At 41.6% G+C, this 16,324-nt stretch overlaps 1 protein-coding gene across 1 annotated transcript in view; it reads left to right on the plus strand.

Moving 5' to 3' along the window:
• POLR3A (RNA polymerase III subunit A) overlaps positions 1-16,324 on the plus strand; it is a 53,556-nt gene that overhangs the window by 11,524 nt on the left and 25,708 nt on the right. Inside the window, exons 9-16 of the mRNA XM_081227477.1 lie at positions 1,329-1,432; positions 2,257-2,398; positions 4,867-5,007; positions 5,845-5,914; positions 6,314-6,441; positions 6,719-6,857; positions 8,894-9,058; positions 11,767-11,939. Of these exons, the coding sequence (XP_081083603.1) occupies positions 1,329-1,432; positions 2,257-2,398; positions 4,867-5,007; positions 5,845-5,914; positions 6,314-6,441; positions 6,719-6,857; positions 8,894-9,058; positions 11,767-11,939 (1,062 nt within the window). The remainder of the gene's footprint in view (positions 1-1,328; positions 1,433-2,256; positions 2,399-4,866; positions 5,008-5,844; positions 5,915-6,313; positions 6,442-6,718; positions 6,858-8,893; positions 9,059-11,766; positions 11,940-16,324) is intronic.

Consider the following 16,324-nt stretch of genomic DNA (forward strand, 5'->3'; position numbering starts at 1 on the left):
AGTACATTGAGTTGCTCAATATTTTGTCTGAATCCAGTCTTTTGTGTCACGTTCTGAGATTCCAAACAACAGACAGTGGAAAATCCCCAGTAACCCACCCGACCCACAGTTTGGCATGTGTGTTTATCTTTCCAGTTTGCTTCATAATATGTCACCATGTGTAATATCTACAACATGTACAGCCGCAGTTGTGTCTGCCTTTATGTATATATACTCAGATATACATTGAACAGACAAGTCTGCAAACTTTTTTTTTCCAAATAATACCATCTTTGACATCTGTCTTAGTTCATACCTCACGTGTTAAAGTAACTTATGATAAACACAACACCAGTTAATTTTCTTGGGGTAGTTATTATTTTTAAAACATTAGAATCAGTGAATCAAAGACTTTGAATATTTTAAGGCTATTCACGCATAACCAGAAAGGCTGTACTGCTTTACACTCAATTCATATTCGTCATGAGTGTAAACTGGTATTTACAGTATTTTTTTTTTGTGTGTGTGGTACACAGGCCTCTCACTGTTGTGGCCTCTCCCGTTGCGGAGCACAGGCTCCGGACGCGCAGGCTCAGCGGCCATGGCTCACGGGCCCAGCCGCTCCGTGGCACGTGGGATCTTCCCGGACTGGGGCATGAACCCGCGTCCCCTGCATCGGCAGGTGGACTCTGAACCACTGCGCCACCAGGGAAGCCCTACAGTATTTTTTTTTTTTAACCGAGGTGTAGTTAATCGAAACGCCTGATAACAGGAGGATATTGATTGGCCTTGGCTTTGCCCTTGAGAGTCATAATTAGCCCAAACCACAGAGGCTTCTGGTTAAGCTTGTGTAGAAAGTGTCCTCGGTTGAGTTAATAATGATCCAGAGTTTCCTTCTCTGAAGTGGTGTCCCATGAGACTGTTGTCCAAGAGGCTACAGGACGTGGCAGTACAGACCAGGGCCTATGGTGCTGGTGTCACAACTTTTAAACCTTAGAAGCCCATGGAAAATCATCGCAGATGAAGTTGCCACCTGTTTTTAGGATTACAGAGTGCTGGAAGGTCCCTATAGATCATTCCAGTCCACTTGTTGAACCACTAGGGAAACCAAAGGCCAGTAAAGGCCTTGGCCCTGTCACCCAACAAGTGAGTGACCAAGTTCAGACTTGAACCTGGTGCCATCCCGTTGTTGTCCTTACACTCAAGACCCTGGCAGCAGGGTGCCTGCAGGTGCCTCTCTTTCTCCTAGGACAAGGTAAGGAAAGTAAAGCCTGAGATCCAGTTCAGTATAGTGTGCTAGCTTATAGAATTAACAGTGTCTCATTCTGCTTTATGTTGTGATCCTCCAGGTGAACAAGGCAAACATCAACTTTTTGAGGAAGCTGGTTCGAAATGGCCCTGAAGTTCACCCAGGAGCCAATTTCATTCAGCAGAGACACACGCAGATGAAAAGGTAATGCATTCCCGATCTGGTTGGATGTAACTGTCTTCTCATGACCAAGTTTACTGTCACCATACTTAGCAAAGAATGCACTCCAAAGTACAATTGTTGTGATATTGTAGCACGTGGAAAATATCTATTTAAATTGAAGTGAGCCTGGGTACATTGCTCGTTTGCTCTGCTTGGCTTGTTGAATGTACGTACAATGTTCATTTATTCCATAGCATTTAATGTTATTGGATCTAGAAAGACAGAATGCATTGAGATATGAAAGCAGATCATTTTCTATGTCACCTGGGCGCTCTGGGGTTACCTCAGTGCGCTCCTGACCCAGGAGACATGCATTTTGCCAGTTCTGGCTTTTTACAGCGAGATGAGCTGATCACCAGTGCCTTTTTATCTCATGAGATTCAAACATATCACCAGGGCCGTGTGGGAGAAGCTGGTTTATTACTCTATTTCTGTGATTCCAAGACATGCTTTTATCGTATCTTGACATTTCTAAAATTAAGATAGATCTCACAAGCAGTTTGTTGTAGTTTAGGGAATTCCCCGCGGGTCCAGTGGTTAGGGCTTGGTGCTTTCACTACTGGGGGCCAGGGTTTGATCCCTGGTCAGGGAACTAAGATCCCACAAGCCATGCGGCTCAGCCAAAAAATCAAATAAACTAAAATGATGTTGTTGTTGTTGTTGTTGTAGTTTAATTAATGGCGTATGGAGGCACCTTAAATACAATGAAACGTGATCATTTTAGAGACTGAATCCTGATATGAAGAGGGAGAAACTTGCTGAGGAAACTTTGTTCTCACAGATTATGTCTATTATTGTATGTTAAGGTTTTTGAAATACGGAAACAGAGAAAAGATGGCTCAGGAGCTCAAGTATGGGGACATTGTGGAGAGACACCTCATAGATGGAGACGTGGTTCTGTTCAATCGGCAGCCTTCGCTGCACAAATTGAGCATTATGGCACATCTGGTGAGCATGAGACTGGTTTTTATTTCTGTTGGGTGGAACTTTGCTGTGTGTGCCACGCTAAATTCCAGACTTCTAAAATTTAAATTGCCAGTAATCTCAAATTTTCATAACTTTTGGTTTTCCTCTTCTCTCATTTTTTAGTTTGAGTGAAACTCTTAAATTTCAAACTTCCCTTCAATGTTTTTAATATTTGTAACGTACTATTCATACAACAGTAAAACAGGAACTAATTGAAAATTAGTGTGAAACTGACTACCATGATTTCACTTGCAAACAACATATATACATATATGTGTGTGCACAAAGTTATGTAAAATAGATATGGCAGAAAATTGACTTGATTTAAAATAGCATATTAACTAAGGAACTAAAATGCTTACAGGATTTCTCTTTGCAGTACTCCAACTAAGACCTTGAACCATATTTTTTGGGGTGGTTTACTTTTTGCAACAGCAGCAGTTCCTTTTTTGGAGATTTAAAATGGAAACAAGATGCAACTTTAATTTGTTAAATATTCATAAATTCTCCTGTCTGCAAAGCCATTAAATCCCTGAGCATTTGCAAACAGTGTTTAAACAGGCTCCTAAGGTAGTGTTTTTCTAGATTCCTTTTTTTAGTAGTTTGTGAAAACATTACATCCATCTTTTTGCTCAGTGGTGGAAATACCAAAGATGCAGTTTATGATTATGGAATTATGATTATGGAGATCTAGGAGGCAAACAGAAGCCTTCCTTTTCTGGAAACTTTTGCTTGACTTTGGGGCATTTTAACATAGAAATATTTTTGTTTGAAAATTTTCAAATATATACAAAAATAGAAAGAGTACTATGATGAACTCACAGTCCCATCTTCTATAGTCAGTAATTTTCAGGATTTCGCCACACTAGTTTTCTCTCTCTTTTTTCTTTGTGAACCCAGATGCCATGTGTTTTTTCCATGTGTATTCAGTTTACTTCTGCAAGACACACGTAATTATAGTGCCAGCGTCACACCTCACAAAATGAAGTCATTCCTTGGTGTTGTCTAGTACCCTGTCCATAGTCAGATTTCCCCAAGTGTCTCAAAATCTTTTTGCAATTTTGCAATTTTCAATTAGTTTGTTCAAATCAAGATGCAAAGTCTACACATTATGTTTAGTTGATACATGTCTGAAGCCTCTATTGATCTGGTAATGTCCCACCTCCTTCTTTTAATTTCAGTGTCATTGTTGAAAAAAACAGGTCATTTGTCCTGAAGAATGTCGCATGTTCTCTGTTTGTCTGCCTGTGTGTGGTGTAAGGGTTCCTTCGTGCTTCATTTTATTCCTGTAAACTGGAAATTAGCTCTCAAAGGATGATCAGATTCAGGTTCAACTTTTTGGCCAAAATAACTCATAGGTGGTGCTGGCTACTTCCTCTTGCCATATTTCAGGAGGCACACGTCTGGCTGGCCCACTTTAGTTATGCTGAAAAGGTTAGGGATTCAGATGCTTCAGCCTGGTGCCTCTCTTGAATTGTCCCTTATTAGCCTTTTCTCTAATGATCTCTTCCATTTATGATCATTATTTCATTGGATCACAAAATGGTGATTTTCTAATTTAACAGTCCTTTCACATTTAATACCTACCACTCTTGTAATTAATAATTTTCCCTTGTTAATTAGGGCTATTTACTTACCCCAAAAATAGAATTCATAAAAGAAAGGCAGAATAAGCGTCTAATTCTTTTTCCTTTTTTGTCAGTTTAGGGCATAAAACTTCGGTGCTCAGTTTCTTCCAACTTGGTTGGTTTGGGGTTTTTGTTTGTTTGGGCTTTCCTTTTTTTCACTGTCATCATGAGTTTTTATTTAGTCAGTGTGTTTTGTTCAATTTCTGCCATTAACCTTTTAACAGCAAAGTGTGACATCATTGGCCAGTGGGAACCCCTTTCTCATGGCTTCTGTGTTGATGTTTGCCTCATAGTATTAAAGCAAATTCATTGTGTTTTGATCTAATAAAGCTACTTGAATGAGACCACAAGTGACATGTTACTTGCCAGAACATACTAGAAATTTACTTCCTTAAAGTAAAGTGTCCAGTTCTCCAGGAAGCCATTTTTTTATGTTGAAACTAAGAAGCTTTTATTTTTATTTTTTTTATTTTATTTGAATTTTATTTTATTTATTTTTTATACAGCAGGTTCTTATTAGTTATCCATTTTATACATATTAGTGTATACATGTCAATCCCAATCTCCCAATTCATCACACCACCACCACCCACCCCCACCGCTTTCTCCCCTTGGTGTCCATACAGTGTCCATAAGTCAGAAAGAGAAAAACAAATATCGTATATTAACACATATATGTGGAACCTACAAAAATGGTACAGATGAACCGGTTTGCAGGGCAGAAATAGAGACACAGCTGTAGAGAACAAACGTATGGGCACCAAGAAGGTTTTAGATAAATTACTTAAGTCCTTCTCCTGGTTTGTTTTTTGTATTCCACAGGCCAGGGTCAAACCCCACCGCACCTTCAGATTTAATGAGTGTGTCTGTACACCCTACAACGCGGATTTTGATGGTGATGAAATGAACCTTCATCTTCCTCAAACAGAAGAAGCTAAAGCAGAAGCCCTTGTTCTCATGGGGGTATGTAGGGTGGTGCAGCCCAGCTTCTGAGGAAAAGCGCCTTAAATGGAGGGAAAGGGGAGCCTGTCCTGTTTGCAAACACCCTGCAGTATATAAGGGAGTTAGCTTCTCTGATAGGTGGGGAGTTGAGTGGAGTGGGTGTCTTCTGACCTGTAATGTGGGTTCCTAGGAGAGTAGATATACATGAGCACCAGTTGTGGAAGGGTAAGACAAGGGTATAGCAGAAACTTGACTGTTGGCTATCATGGTCAGTTACACCTCAGTTAAAAGATTTGAGCAAATGCACTTTGATGCACAGAACCTTCTTTAAATTGGTTAATAATGCACTGAACAAGTAGCACCCATTTTTGCCACTGTGGGCACTCATTACATTTTAATTAAAATCCTGTTGTTCAAACTTAATGTCTGACGCAAGAGAAATTTGACAATTCTGCCATCATTGTAGAGTATGGAATTGACTGACTTCAGACATAACACAACACTACTCATCATTCATTCACAGAAGTAAATTTTCTTTGGAGGAGAGCATTTGTTAATTACAATAACATCTTATGCCCAAAGTGTTCCTTATAGAAACTCAAAACTACTTCATGCAGTATTTGAGTGCAGGAACCTCTGAGGTCAGTCTCGCTGGTAATTTTTCTCTCCCCTTGACAGATTAAGGGATGGAAGTTAGTGACAAAGCTGCAGTTAAGGACCCTAGCTTGCAGTGCTCAGCCTCATCTTCCTGCTACTCTTCATTTATTCATAACAATTCAGAGTCTTTGTGGTGCAGGTCTTTGGGGCTGCATCATGCATCCAAGGATGGCTAACTTACTGTGTTCCTTTTTCCTTCAGACTAAAGCAAATCTTGTAACCCCAAGGAATGGAGAACCACTAATTGCTGCTATTCAGGATTTTCTGACAGGTGGGTTTGTGGAATTCACTTGAAAGGAGACTTTGGAACACGAGGATTCTCATTCACTGTGTTCATGTGTCCACTTGAAAAGCTGTTTAATTGCCTGTGTTTAACTCTGTTGTTTGTTTACTAAGTGTGGTTGTGAACCTACTTGAGATATTTTGCATTGGTTGGTTATTCAGTGAACTCCTGCCATACACAAGACATTTTTATCTTCTAAGTGCTGGGGCCATGGCAGCGAGTAAAACAAAGTTGCTTTCCCTGTGGAGGTTGTATTCTAGTTGGAGGAGAAAGCCAAGAAGCAGCTGGGTTTTACTTTTACCTCACTCTGTTAGTAATGGTCCACGTTTATTTTAAAATTGAAACCTTATGATTTTTCTCACAATTTCATTGCTTTTCTTTCCTCAGGTGCCTATCTCCTCACTCTTAAGGACACTTTCTTTGACCGAGCCAAGGCTTGCCAGATCATTGCTTCAATACTGGTGGGCAAGGATGAGAAAATTAAAGTTCGCCTCCCACCCCCTACAATATTAAAGGTTTGTGCAGGAGCTGTGTGTGTACGCACACAGGTGTGTGTGTGTGTGTGTGTGTGTGTGTGTGTGTGTGTGTGTGAGAGAGAGAGAGAGAGAGAGAGAGAGAGAGAGAGAGAGAGAGAGAGAGAGAGACAGGCTGTATGGACGCACCAGTGGCCTTAGTGTACGCACGCTGCTGCCCGGTTGGTGTGTGACCACTGTACCATCTTGCCTCATTTGCATGAAGGGTGGTTGAGACCAGGCTCAGCCCTCCGATGCTCTGGCTTCTTTCCTCCTTCAGCCTGTCACCCTGTGGACGGGAAAGCAGATCTTCAGCGTCATCCTCAGACCCAGCGATGACAATCCAGTGAGGGCCAACCTCCGAACCAAGGGCAAACAGTACTGTGGCAAAGGAGAAGACCTCTGTGTCAATGATTCCTGTGAGTTAAAGCAATGGGGTGGGGCTGGGGGTCAGGAAAGCAAGTGGCCAACAGTTACCTTCGCTTAGCCAGCAAATCCCAAGTTTCTCTATAGCCTTAGGCAGGAAGTTTGTTCTTCAGGGAAATGCAGGCGGTGTTTCTCTAAAAGGTAGAGATCGTGTAGACACATGACCAACCCAATGATTAGAATGTTCTTCTTGTATTTTGTCTCGGTTGAGACTCTTTTCTACCAATTAATGCAAATTCTTTTTTCTTCCTTTTTTTTTTTTTTTTGGCCGTACAAAGGTCTCGTTATTTAAGGCATTTAATTTACTATTTTATATCCAAAAACATGTTCATTGTCTAAAAGTGTGACTAAAAAGTATAACTGGGGCTTCCCTGGTGGCGCAGTGGTTGAGAGTCCGCCTGCCGATGCAGGGGACCCGGGTTCGTGCCCCGGTCCGGGAAGATCCCACATGCCGCGGAGCGGCTGGGCCCGTGAGCCATGGCCGCTGAGCCTGCGTGTCCGGAGCCTGTGCTCCGCAACGGGAGAGGCCACAACAGTGAGAAGCCCGCGTATCGCAAAAAATAAATAAATAAATAAATAAATAAATAAATAAATAAAAAGTATAACTGAAGAGGCTAATTTTTTTTTTTTTTTTTTTTGCGGTACGCGGGCCTCTCACTGTTGTGGCCTCTCCCGTTGCGGAGCACAGGCTCCGGACGCGCAGGCCCAGCGGCCATGGCTCACGGGCCCAGCCGCTCCGCGGCATGTGGGATCTTCCCGGACCGGGGCACGAACCCGGGTCCCCTTCATCGGCAGGCGGACTCTCAACCACTGCGCCACCAGGGAAGCCCCCGAGGCTAATTTTTTTAACCTGCCTCACCTGGTCAATGGATGTTTTGATAACGTGAAGATCAGGTGTAACAGTGAGAGGATTTATTTATTTATTTACTTATTTATTTTTTAATATCTTTATTGGAGTATAATTGCTTTACAATGCGTTAGTTTCTACTGTACAACAAAGTGAATCAGCTGAATGTATACATATATCCCCATATCCCCTCCCTCTTGAGCCTCACTCCCACCCTCCCTACCCCACCCCTCTAGGTGGTCACAAAGCTGATCACCGAGCTGATCTCCCTGTGCTACGCGGCTGCTTCCCACTAGCTATCCATTTCACATTTGGTAGTGTATATATGTCAGTGCTACTCTCACAGTGAGAGGATTTAAATGCGAGCCATCTGAGTCCCCTAGACTGATTCAGCCCAAAGTGTGGTCCACACACCAATGCCGTTCAGGCAGCATTTACTTTCTGGGTCCCAGGCTGCTAACAGGCAGTTCCCCAGCAGGCTGCATTGAGTAGCACTGATTTAGAATGGGTTTTGCTAGCAAGGCCTAGTGACGAGAAGTGGATCTGCAGAGCTCTGTACTAAAGAACTGAACCGCAGAGCCTCTCTGAAGGTCACGGGTTTTCTGCTGTCTCATGATGAAGAATAAATGTTTTGAAGAGCACTGATTTTTTTCCCCCAGGTTTATAACCATTCTTTTGAAAATATCCTCTCTGGTCTTTGACGTATTTTGGCTTCTTGTTTTAGATTGTGTTTTGTTTGTTTCTAGATACAAATTTCATTTTGTTGTTTAGGCTTTTCATGATGGTGCCACTGTTAGTCTTCAGTGTCTTAGGTAAATAACAAAGTGCTTTATAAACAACACTTCGTTGTACATGATTGAATTGATGCTCAGAACATCCCCACGACATCAAGATGGCAAGAGCTTGATACTGTCATCCACAGTTCACGGATAAAGACAATGAGTGTCAACTAGTACCTTTCAGAGTTAGGACTATAGGGTAACTAACTAGACCTTTCATGCTTTTCAGAAGTTCCTAGATTTCTCTTTTTTTCCCCCTCAAAACAAAGTTTTTTTAAGAGCATATCTATTTGTTCTGCTTTAACTTTTAATACGAGAACAAATTTTCTCAACTGCCTCAAATTCATTTTGGAATGAGGCAGTGTAATAATTGTCTAAGTCCATAATCATTGTTTCCTTCCAGACGTCACTATCCAGAACAGCGAGCTGATGACTGGCAGCATGGACAAAGGAACGCTGGGATCAGGATCCAAGAACAATATTTTTTACATTTTGCTGCGAGACTGGGGGCAGAACGAAGCTGCCGATGCGATGTCACGGCTCGCCAGGCTGGCCCCCGTCTACCTGTGTGAGTATCTCAGCATCCTCGTTTTATTGCTAGAAGTTATTGGTGTTTCAGGGGTTTCTTTTATTGTTTCATCCCCCTGCCCCACACACATTAACACACACACAAAGAAAAGGATACTTATTCCAGGCTAAACTATGCTTTTCTTAATGAAATTAACTTGATACTGACTAGTTTGGCTACAGATTTGAATTTGCTTTTCAGTTCTCTTCTCAAAAGCTACGGTAGCTCCCTAATGCCCATCAGATAGGATTGTTACCTAAAGAGCCCTTCACGGGCTGCTTCCAAGGTACCTGTGCAAGACTATCACCCTCTGGGTCTTCCACGGTTCGGCCCTACAGGGTTACTCAGTATTTCTCTACCATCCTTGCACTATTCTATTACCTCTGCTTGCTGATGCTTTGAACATACCACAGGCCAGGAGATTTTTTGTATGCCCAAAAACATCTTTAGTCTACTCTTACACTTGACTCTTTGGCTGGGTTTAGAATCCTAGACTGAAGATTAGTTTCCCTGAGAATTTTGACGGGAGTGCTCTACTCTGTTCTAGCTTGAAGGGTTGCTGTAAAGTGTATTTCCGTTCTTATTCCCCAATTTTTGTATTCGAATTGTGTTTTTTTTTTAATTGAAGCAATAGTGGATTTACAACGTTGTGCCAGTCTCTGCTGTACAACACAGTGACTCAGTTGTACACATACATCTATTTTGTTAACATTCTTTTTCATTATGATTTATCACAGGATATTAAATATAGTTCCCTGTGCTAGACACATTAGGACCTTGTTGTTTATCCTGAATTGTCTTTTTATTCTGGAAGCTTTGAGACTCCTCTTTGTTTCTGGCATTCTGAAAGTTCACAATGACACAACCTTGCGATGGGTCTGTTATCACTCATTGCACTGAGCACTGTATAAGCTCTCTTAATCTGCAACTTGTGTCCTTCAGTTCTGGATATTTTCTTGTACTTTTTCTGATCATTTTCTCCCTTTTACTTTCTCTGTTCTTTCTTTTTTGAATTTCTGTTCATTGTCTAGTAGAGTTCTTGGACTGATTCTCTGATTTTCCCTGTTGTCCATTTCTTTGTTTCTGGATTCAATTTTATTGTAACAACTGTTGATTTTTTAAAGTTTTTTCACTATCATATATTTAATTTCCAACCCAACCATTGTTCTTATTTGCCAGTAGTTCTTTGGGTTTTTTGGGGGGGTTTTTTTTTGGCTGCATTGGGTCTTCATTGCTGCACATGGACTTTCTCTAGTTGTGGCGAGCAGGGGCTACTCTTCGTTGCGGTGAACGGGCTTCTCATTGCAGTGGCTTCTCTTGTAGTGGAGCACGGGCTCTAGGCTCATGGGCTTCAGTAGTTGTGGCACGGGGGCTCAGTAGTTGTGGCTCACAGGCTCCAGAGCACAGGCTCAGTAGTTTTGGCACACAGGCTTAGTTGCTCTGCAGCATGTGAGATCTTCCGGACCAGGGCTTGGACCTGTGTCCCCTGCATTGGCAGACAGATTCTTAACCACTGCACCACCAGGGAAGTCCCTTGCTGGTAGTTCTTTTCTTTTTCTTTCCTTCTTTTAATTTTTTTTTTTTTTAAGGCTTCCTATTCTTGATCCCCAAATACACCTTCTCTATCACTCTGTCTCCCACAGGCGTAAGGATCTGGGGCCTATTTCTTGTAGGCAGACCTCAGAGACATTGCAGGTTCAGTTCGAGACCACCACGATAAAGCATATACCACAATGAAGCAAGTCACATGAACTGTTTGATTTCCCAGTAGTTACAAAAGTTGTTTACACTATACTATAGTCTGTTAAGTGTGCAATAGTACTGTGTCTTAAAAAATAATGTACATACCTTAATTACAGATACTTTATTGCTAAAAAATGCTAATCATTTGAGCCTTCAATGAGTCAGAGTAGTCACAGTACAGATCACCATAAAAAATATAATAATGAAAAAGTTTGAAATATTATGAGCATTACCGAAATTTGACACAGAGACACAAAGTAAGCAGATGCTGTTGGAAAAATTGTGCTTTTAGACTTGTTCAACACAAGGTTGCCACAAACCTTCAATTTTTTAAAAACCACAATATCTGTGAAGCACAATAAAACAAGATATGCCTGTACAAACTTTCCACTGGGTTTCCCTGTTTCCAGCACCTATATTACCTCCCACAGAACCTGAGGATTTTCTTTCTGAGACTTTCCAGACTCGTGGCCCTCCTTTCTGCAGCCACTTTCACACATCCCCTTCCCCACCCTACTAAGCCAGTAGCCTCTCGTAGGCAGATATTAGGGTTAGGATTACTGTATAGTTCCATCAAAAGTGGAGTTTACATTTGTTTCTTAGTCTCTGTATTTCGGAATAATAATTTCTGATAAAGGGAGTCAGGGCAGAGAGGTCTCTGCAATGCTGAGAACCAGCAGTCAGATGGCCCACTTTCCATAGCTGGCTTTCTCAGGCGCTCTTTACTATTTAGTGGCTGTCTGCTTTATAGTGTAGTTAGTTGGGACATCACTGTAGGTTGTGAGGTCTCAGAGGAGTTAGTGAGTCTTAGTCGTTGTTGCATAACTACCTAGAGGCTGATACAGGAACATTTTGTTTAATTGGGTTGTAACAAGTTCTCTGAAGGTATAAACTTGTTTCTGTGCAGCAGGTTGACTAACATCCATGGCTCTCTCTTCCTGCTCTCCCGGGCAACTATTCTACAGCTAACCGTGGATTCTCAATTGGGATTGGTGACGTCACACCTGGCCAAGGACTGCTGAAGGCCAAGTATGAGTTGCTGAATGCTGGCTACAAAAAATGTGATGAGTACATTGAAGCCCTGAACACAGGCAAGCTGCAGCAGCAGCCTGGCTGCACTGCTGAGGAGACCCTGGAGGTGAGTCTGGCTGTTCGGGTCAGTTTAGCCACTTCATCACTGGGTGGCGCTGTAGGCCCTGAAGAGAAGGAGCAGAGGTGCGTGGGAAGGAAAGGCAGTGGCTTTAGCCCATCTCCGTGCTGTGCAGCTTGTGTGTGTTCTAAAGCGGGGAGGGCCTCCCGTTAGATCCGTTACATCTCTTCCAGCTTTCATGTTCTAGGTGGTGAAATCACGGGCATCTGTTCATTTGGCCACATGGGACTGCTCTTGTTCCAGCATCATGCTTGCGCCCCTTCTGTACCTGGTACTTCAGTGCCTCTGCCCTTCCTATTTCCAGCATCCTGTAGCTAGAGACTGACACCACAGCTCTTTGAATGGGTGGTCTTTGAAAGAGACGTGGATAATTCCTGTCTGAGAGTCACATACCAGTCTGCTGCCCTCTCACATTTGGAGCTGGGTTAGCTGAGAACTGGAGCAGCACATGTCAGAGTCAGAGTTGCCTGAGAGTCCTGCATATTCTCTGAAGCAGCCTGGCTCAGCAGTCTGCCTGCACCAGGGTTTTGCCTGGCTCTCTTCTGCCTCCCCAGTAGCCTGGGGCTCAGAGCTTTAACTCACCTAAGCAGAGAAGAAAGGTTTTTTGAACAGTAAGAAATTTTCTGATGAAATTAACTTTTTAAAGCAGACAGAAAGCAGTGTTGTGTGAGGTGTTCACAGTTAACTCATTCTTTTTGGGTTTTTTTTTTAATTTTTATTAGAGTATAGTTGATTTACAATGTTGTATCAGTTTCAGGTGTACAGCAAAGTGAATCAGTTATATATGTATATATCTCCACTCTTCTTTAAATTTAAAAAAATTTTTTTTTTTTTTTTTGCGGTACGCGGGCCTCTCACTGTTGTGGCCTCTCCCGTTGCGGAGCACAGGCTCCGGACGCACAGGCTCAGCGGCCGTGGCTCACGGGCCCAGCCGCTCCACGGCATGTGGGATCTTCCTGAACCGGGGCACGAACCCGTGTTCCCTTCATTAGCAGGCGGATTCTCAACCACTACGCCACCAGGGAAGCCCCCACTCTTCTTTAGATTATTCTCCCATATAGGCCACTACAGAGTATTGAGTAGTTCCCTGTGCTATACAGTAGATCCTTATTAGTTATCTATTTTATACATACATTTAGCTCATTCTTTTTTTTCCTTTTAAATTTGTTTTATTAGTTAACTGTTTTATACAAATTAGTGTATACATGTCAATCCCAATCTCCCAATTCATCCCACCTCCACCGCTCCCCACACTGCTTTCCCCACTTGGTGTCCATATGTTTGTTCTCTACATCTGTGTCTCTATTTCTGTCTTGCAAACTGGTTCATCTGTACCATCTTTCTAGATTCCACATATATGCATTAACATACGATATTTTTCTCTTTCTGACTTACTTCACACTGTATTACAGTCTCTAGCTCCATCCACGTCTCTACAAATGACCCAATTTCTTTCCTTTTTATGGCTGAATAATATTCCATTGTATATATATACCACATTTTTTAACGTCTTTATTAGAGTATAATTGCTTTACAATGGCGTGTTAGTTTCTGCTTTATAACAAAGTGAATCAGCTATATGTATACATATATCCCCATATCCCCTCCCTCTTGCATCTCTCTCCCACCCTCCCTGTCCCACCCCTCTAGGTGGTCACAAAGCCCCAAACTGATCTCCCTGTGCTATGCGGCTGCTTTCCACTAGCTATCAGTTTTACATTTCATAGTGTATATATATATACATGCCACTCTCTCACTTTGTCCCAGCTTACCCTTCCCCCTCCCCGTGTCCTCAAGTCCATTCTCGAGTAGGTCTGCGTCTTTATTCCCGTCCTGCCCCTAGGTTCTTCATGACCATTTTTTTTTTTAGATTCCATATATATGTATTAGCATACGATATTTGTTTTTCTCTTTCTGACTTACTTCACTCTGTATGACAGTCTCTAGGTCCATCCACGTCTCTACAAATGACCAAATTTCTTTCCTTTTTATGGCTGAGTAATATTCCATTCTATATACGTACCATATCTTCTTTATCCATTCATCTGTCAGTGGACATTTAGGTTGCTTCCACGACCTAAGTAGTGCTGCAATGAACATTGGGGTGCATGTGTCTTTTTGAATTATGGTTTTCTCAGGGTATATGCCCAGTAGTGGGATTGCTGGGTCATATGGTAATTCTATTTTTAGTTTTTTGAGGAACCTCCATACTGTTCTCCATAGTGTCTGTATCAATTTACAATCCCACCAACAGTGCAAGAGGGTTCCCTTTTCTCCACACCCTCTCCAGCATTTGTTGTTTGTAGATTTTCTGATGATGCCCATTCTAACCTGTATGAGGTAATACCTCATTGTAGTTTTGATTTGCATTTCTCTAATAATTAGTGATGTTGAGCAGCTTTTCATGTGCCTCTTGGCCATCTGTATGTCTTCTTTGGAGAAATGTCTATTTAGGTCTTCTGCCCATTTTTTGATTGGGTTGTTTGTTTTTTTAATATTGAGCTGCATGAGCTGCTTATATATTTTGGAGATTAATTCTTTGTCAGCTGCTTTGTTTGCAAATATTTTCTCCCATTCTGAGGGTTGTCTTTTAGTCTTGTTTATGGTTTCCTTCTCTGTGCACAAGCTTTTAAGTTTCATTAGGTCCCATTTGTTTGTTTTTGTTTTTATTTCCATTACTCTATGGGTGGGTCAAAAAAGATCTTGCTGTGATTTATGTCATAGAGTGTTCTTCCTATGTGTTCCTCTAAGAGTTTTATAGTGTCTGCTCTTACATTTAGGTCTTTAATCCATTCTGAGTTTATTTTTGTGTATGGTGTAGGGAGTGTTCCTTTATTTTTTTTAAATTTATATATTTTATTTATGTATTTTTGTCTGCATTGGGTCCTTGTTTCTGTGTGCACGCTTTCTTGAGTTGCATCGAGCAGGGGCTACTCTTCGTTGCGGTGCATGAGCTTCTCATTGCAGTGGCTTCTCTTGTTGTGGAGCACGGGCTCTAGGCACACGGGCTTCAGTAGTTGTGGCAAAGTAGTTGTGGCTCGCGGGCTCTAGAGCGCAGGCTCGGTAGTTGTGGCACATGGACTTAGTTGCTCCGCGGCATGTGGGATCTTCCCGGATCAGATATTAACCCCGTGTCCCCTGCATTGGCAGGCAGATTCTTAACCACTGCGCCACCAGAGAAGTCCTAGGGAGTGTTCTAGTTTCATTCTTTTACATGTAGCTGTCCAGTTTTCCCAGCACCACTTATTGAAGAGACTGTCTTTTCTCCATTGTATATCCTTGCCTCCTTTGCCATAGATTAGTTGACCATAGGTGCGTGGGTTTATCTCTAGGTTTTCTATCCTGTTCCATTGATCTATATTTCTGTTTTTGTGCCAGTACCATATCATCTTGATTACTGTAACTTTGTAGTATAGTCTAAAGCCAGAGAGTCGGATTCCTCCAGCTCTGTTTTTTTCCCTCAAGATTGCCTTGGCTCTTCAGGATCTTTTGTATCTCCATGCAAATTTTAAGATTTTTTGTTCTAGTTCTGTAAAAAATGCCATTGGTAATTTGATAGGGATTGCATTGACTCTGTGGATTGCTTTGGGTGGTATAGTCATTTTCACAATATTGATTCTTCCAATCCAAGAACATGGTATATCTCTCCATCTGTTTGTGTCATCTTTGATTTCTTTCATCAGTGTCTTATAGTTTTCTGAGTACAGGTCTTTTACCTCCTTAGATAGGTTTATTCCTAGGTATTTTATTCTTTTTGTTGCAATGGTGAATGGGATTGTTTCCTTAATTTGTCTTTCTGATCTTTTGTTGTTAGTGTATAGGAATGCAAGAGATTTCTGTGCATTAATTTTGTATCCTGCAACTTTACCAAATTCATTGATTAGCTCTTAGTAGTTTTCTGCTTGGCATCTTTAGGATTCTCTATGTATAGTATCATGTCATCTGCAAACAGTGACAGTTTTATTTTTTCTTTTCCAATTTGTATTCCTTTTATTTCTTTTTCTACTCTGATTGCTGTGGCTAGGACTTCCAGAACTATGTTGACTAATAGTGGCGAGAGTGGACATCGTTGTCTTGTTCCTGATCTTAGAGGAAATGCTTTCAGTTTTTCGCCATTGAGAATGATGTCTGCTGTGGGTTTGTCACACATGGCCTTTATTATGTTAAGGTAGGTTCCCTCTATGCCCTGGAGAGTTTTTATCATAAATGGGTGTTAAATTTTGGCAAAAACTTTTTCTGCATCTATTGAGATGATTATATGGTTTTTATCCTTCAATTTGTTAATATGGTGTATCACATTGATTGATTTGCATATATTGAAGAATCCTGGCATCCCTGGGGTAAATCCCACTTGATCATGGTGTATGATCCTT

The sequence above is a fragment of the Mesoplodon bidens genome (assembly GCF_964165515.1).
Source record: "Mesoplodon bidens genome assembly, chromosome: 1".
NCBI classification, from domain to species: Eukaryota; Metazoa; Chordata; class Mammalia; order Artiodactyla; family Ziphiidae; genus Mesoplodon; species Mesoplodon bidens.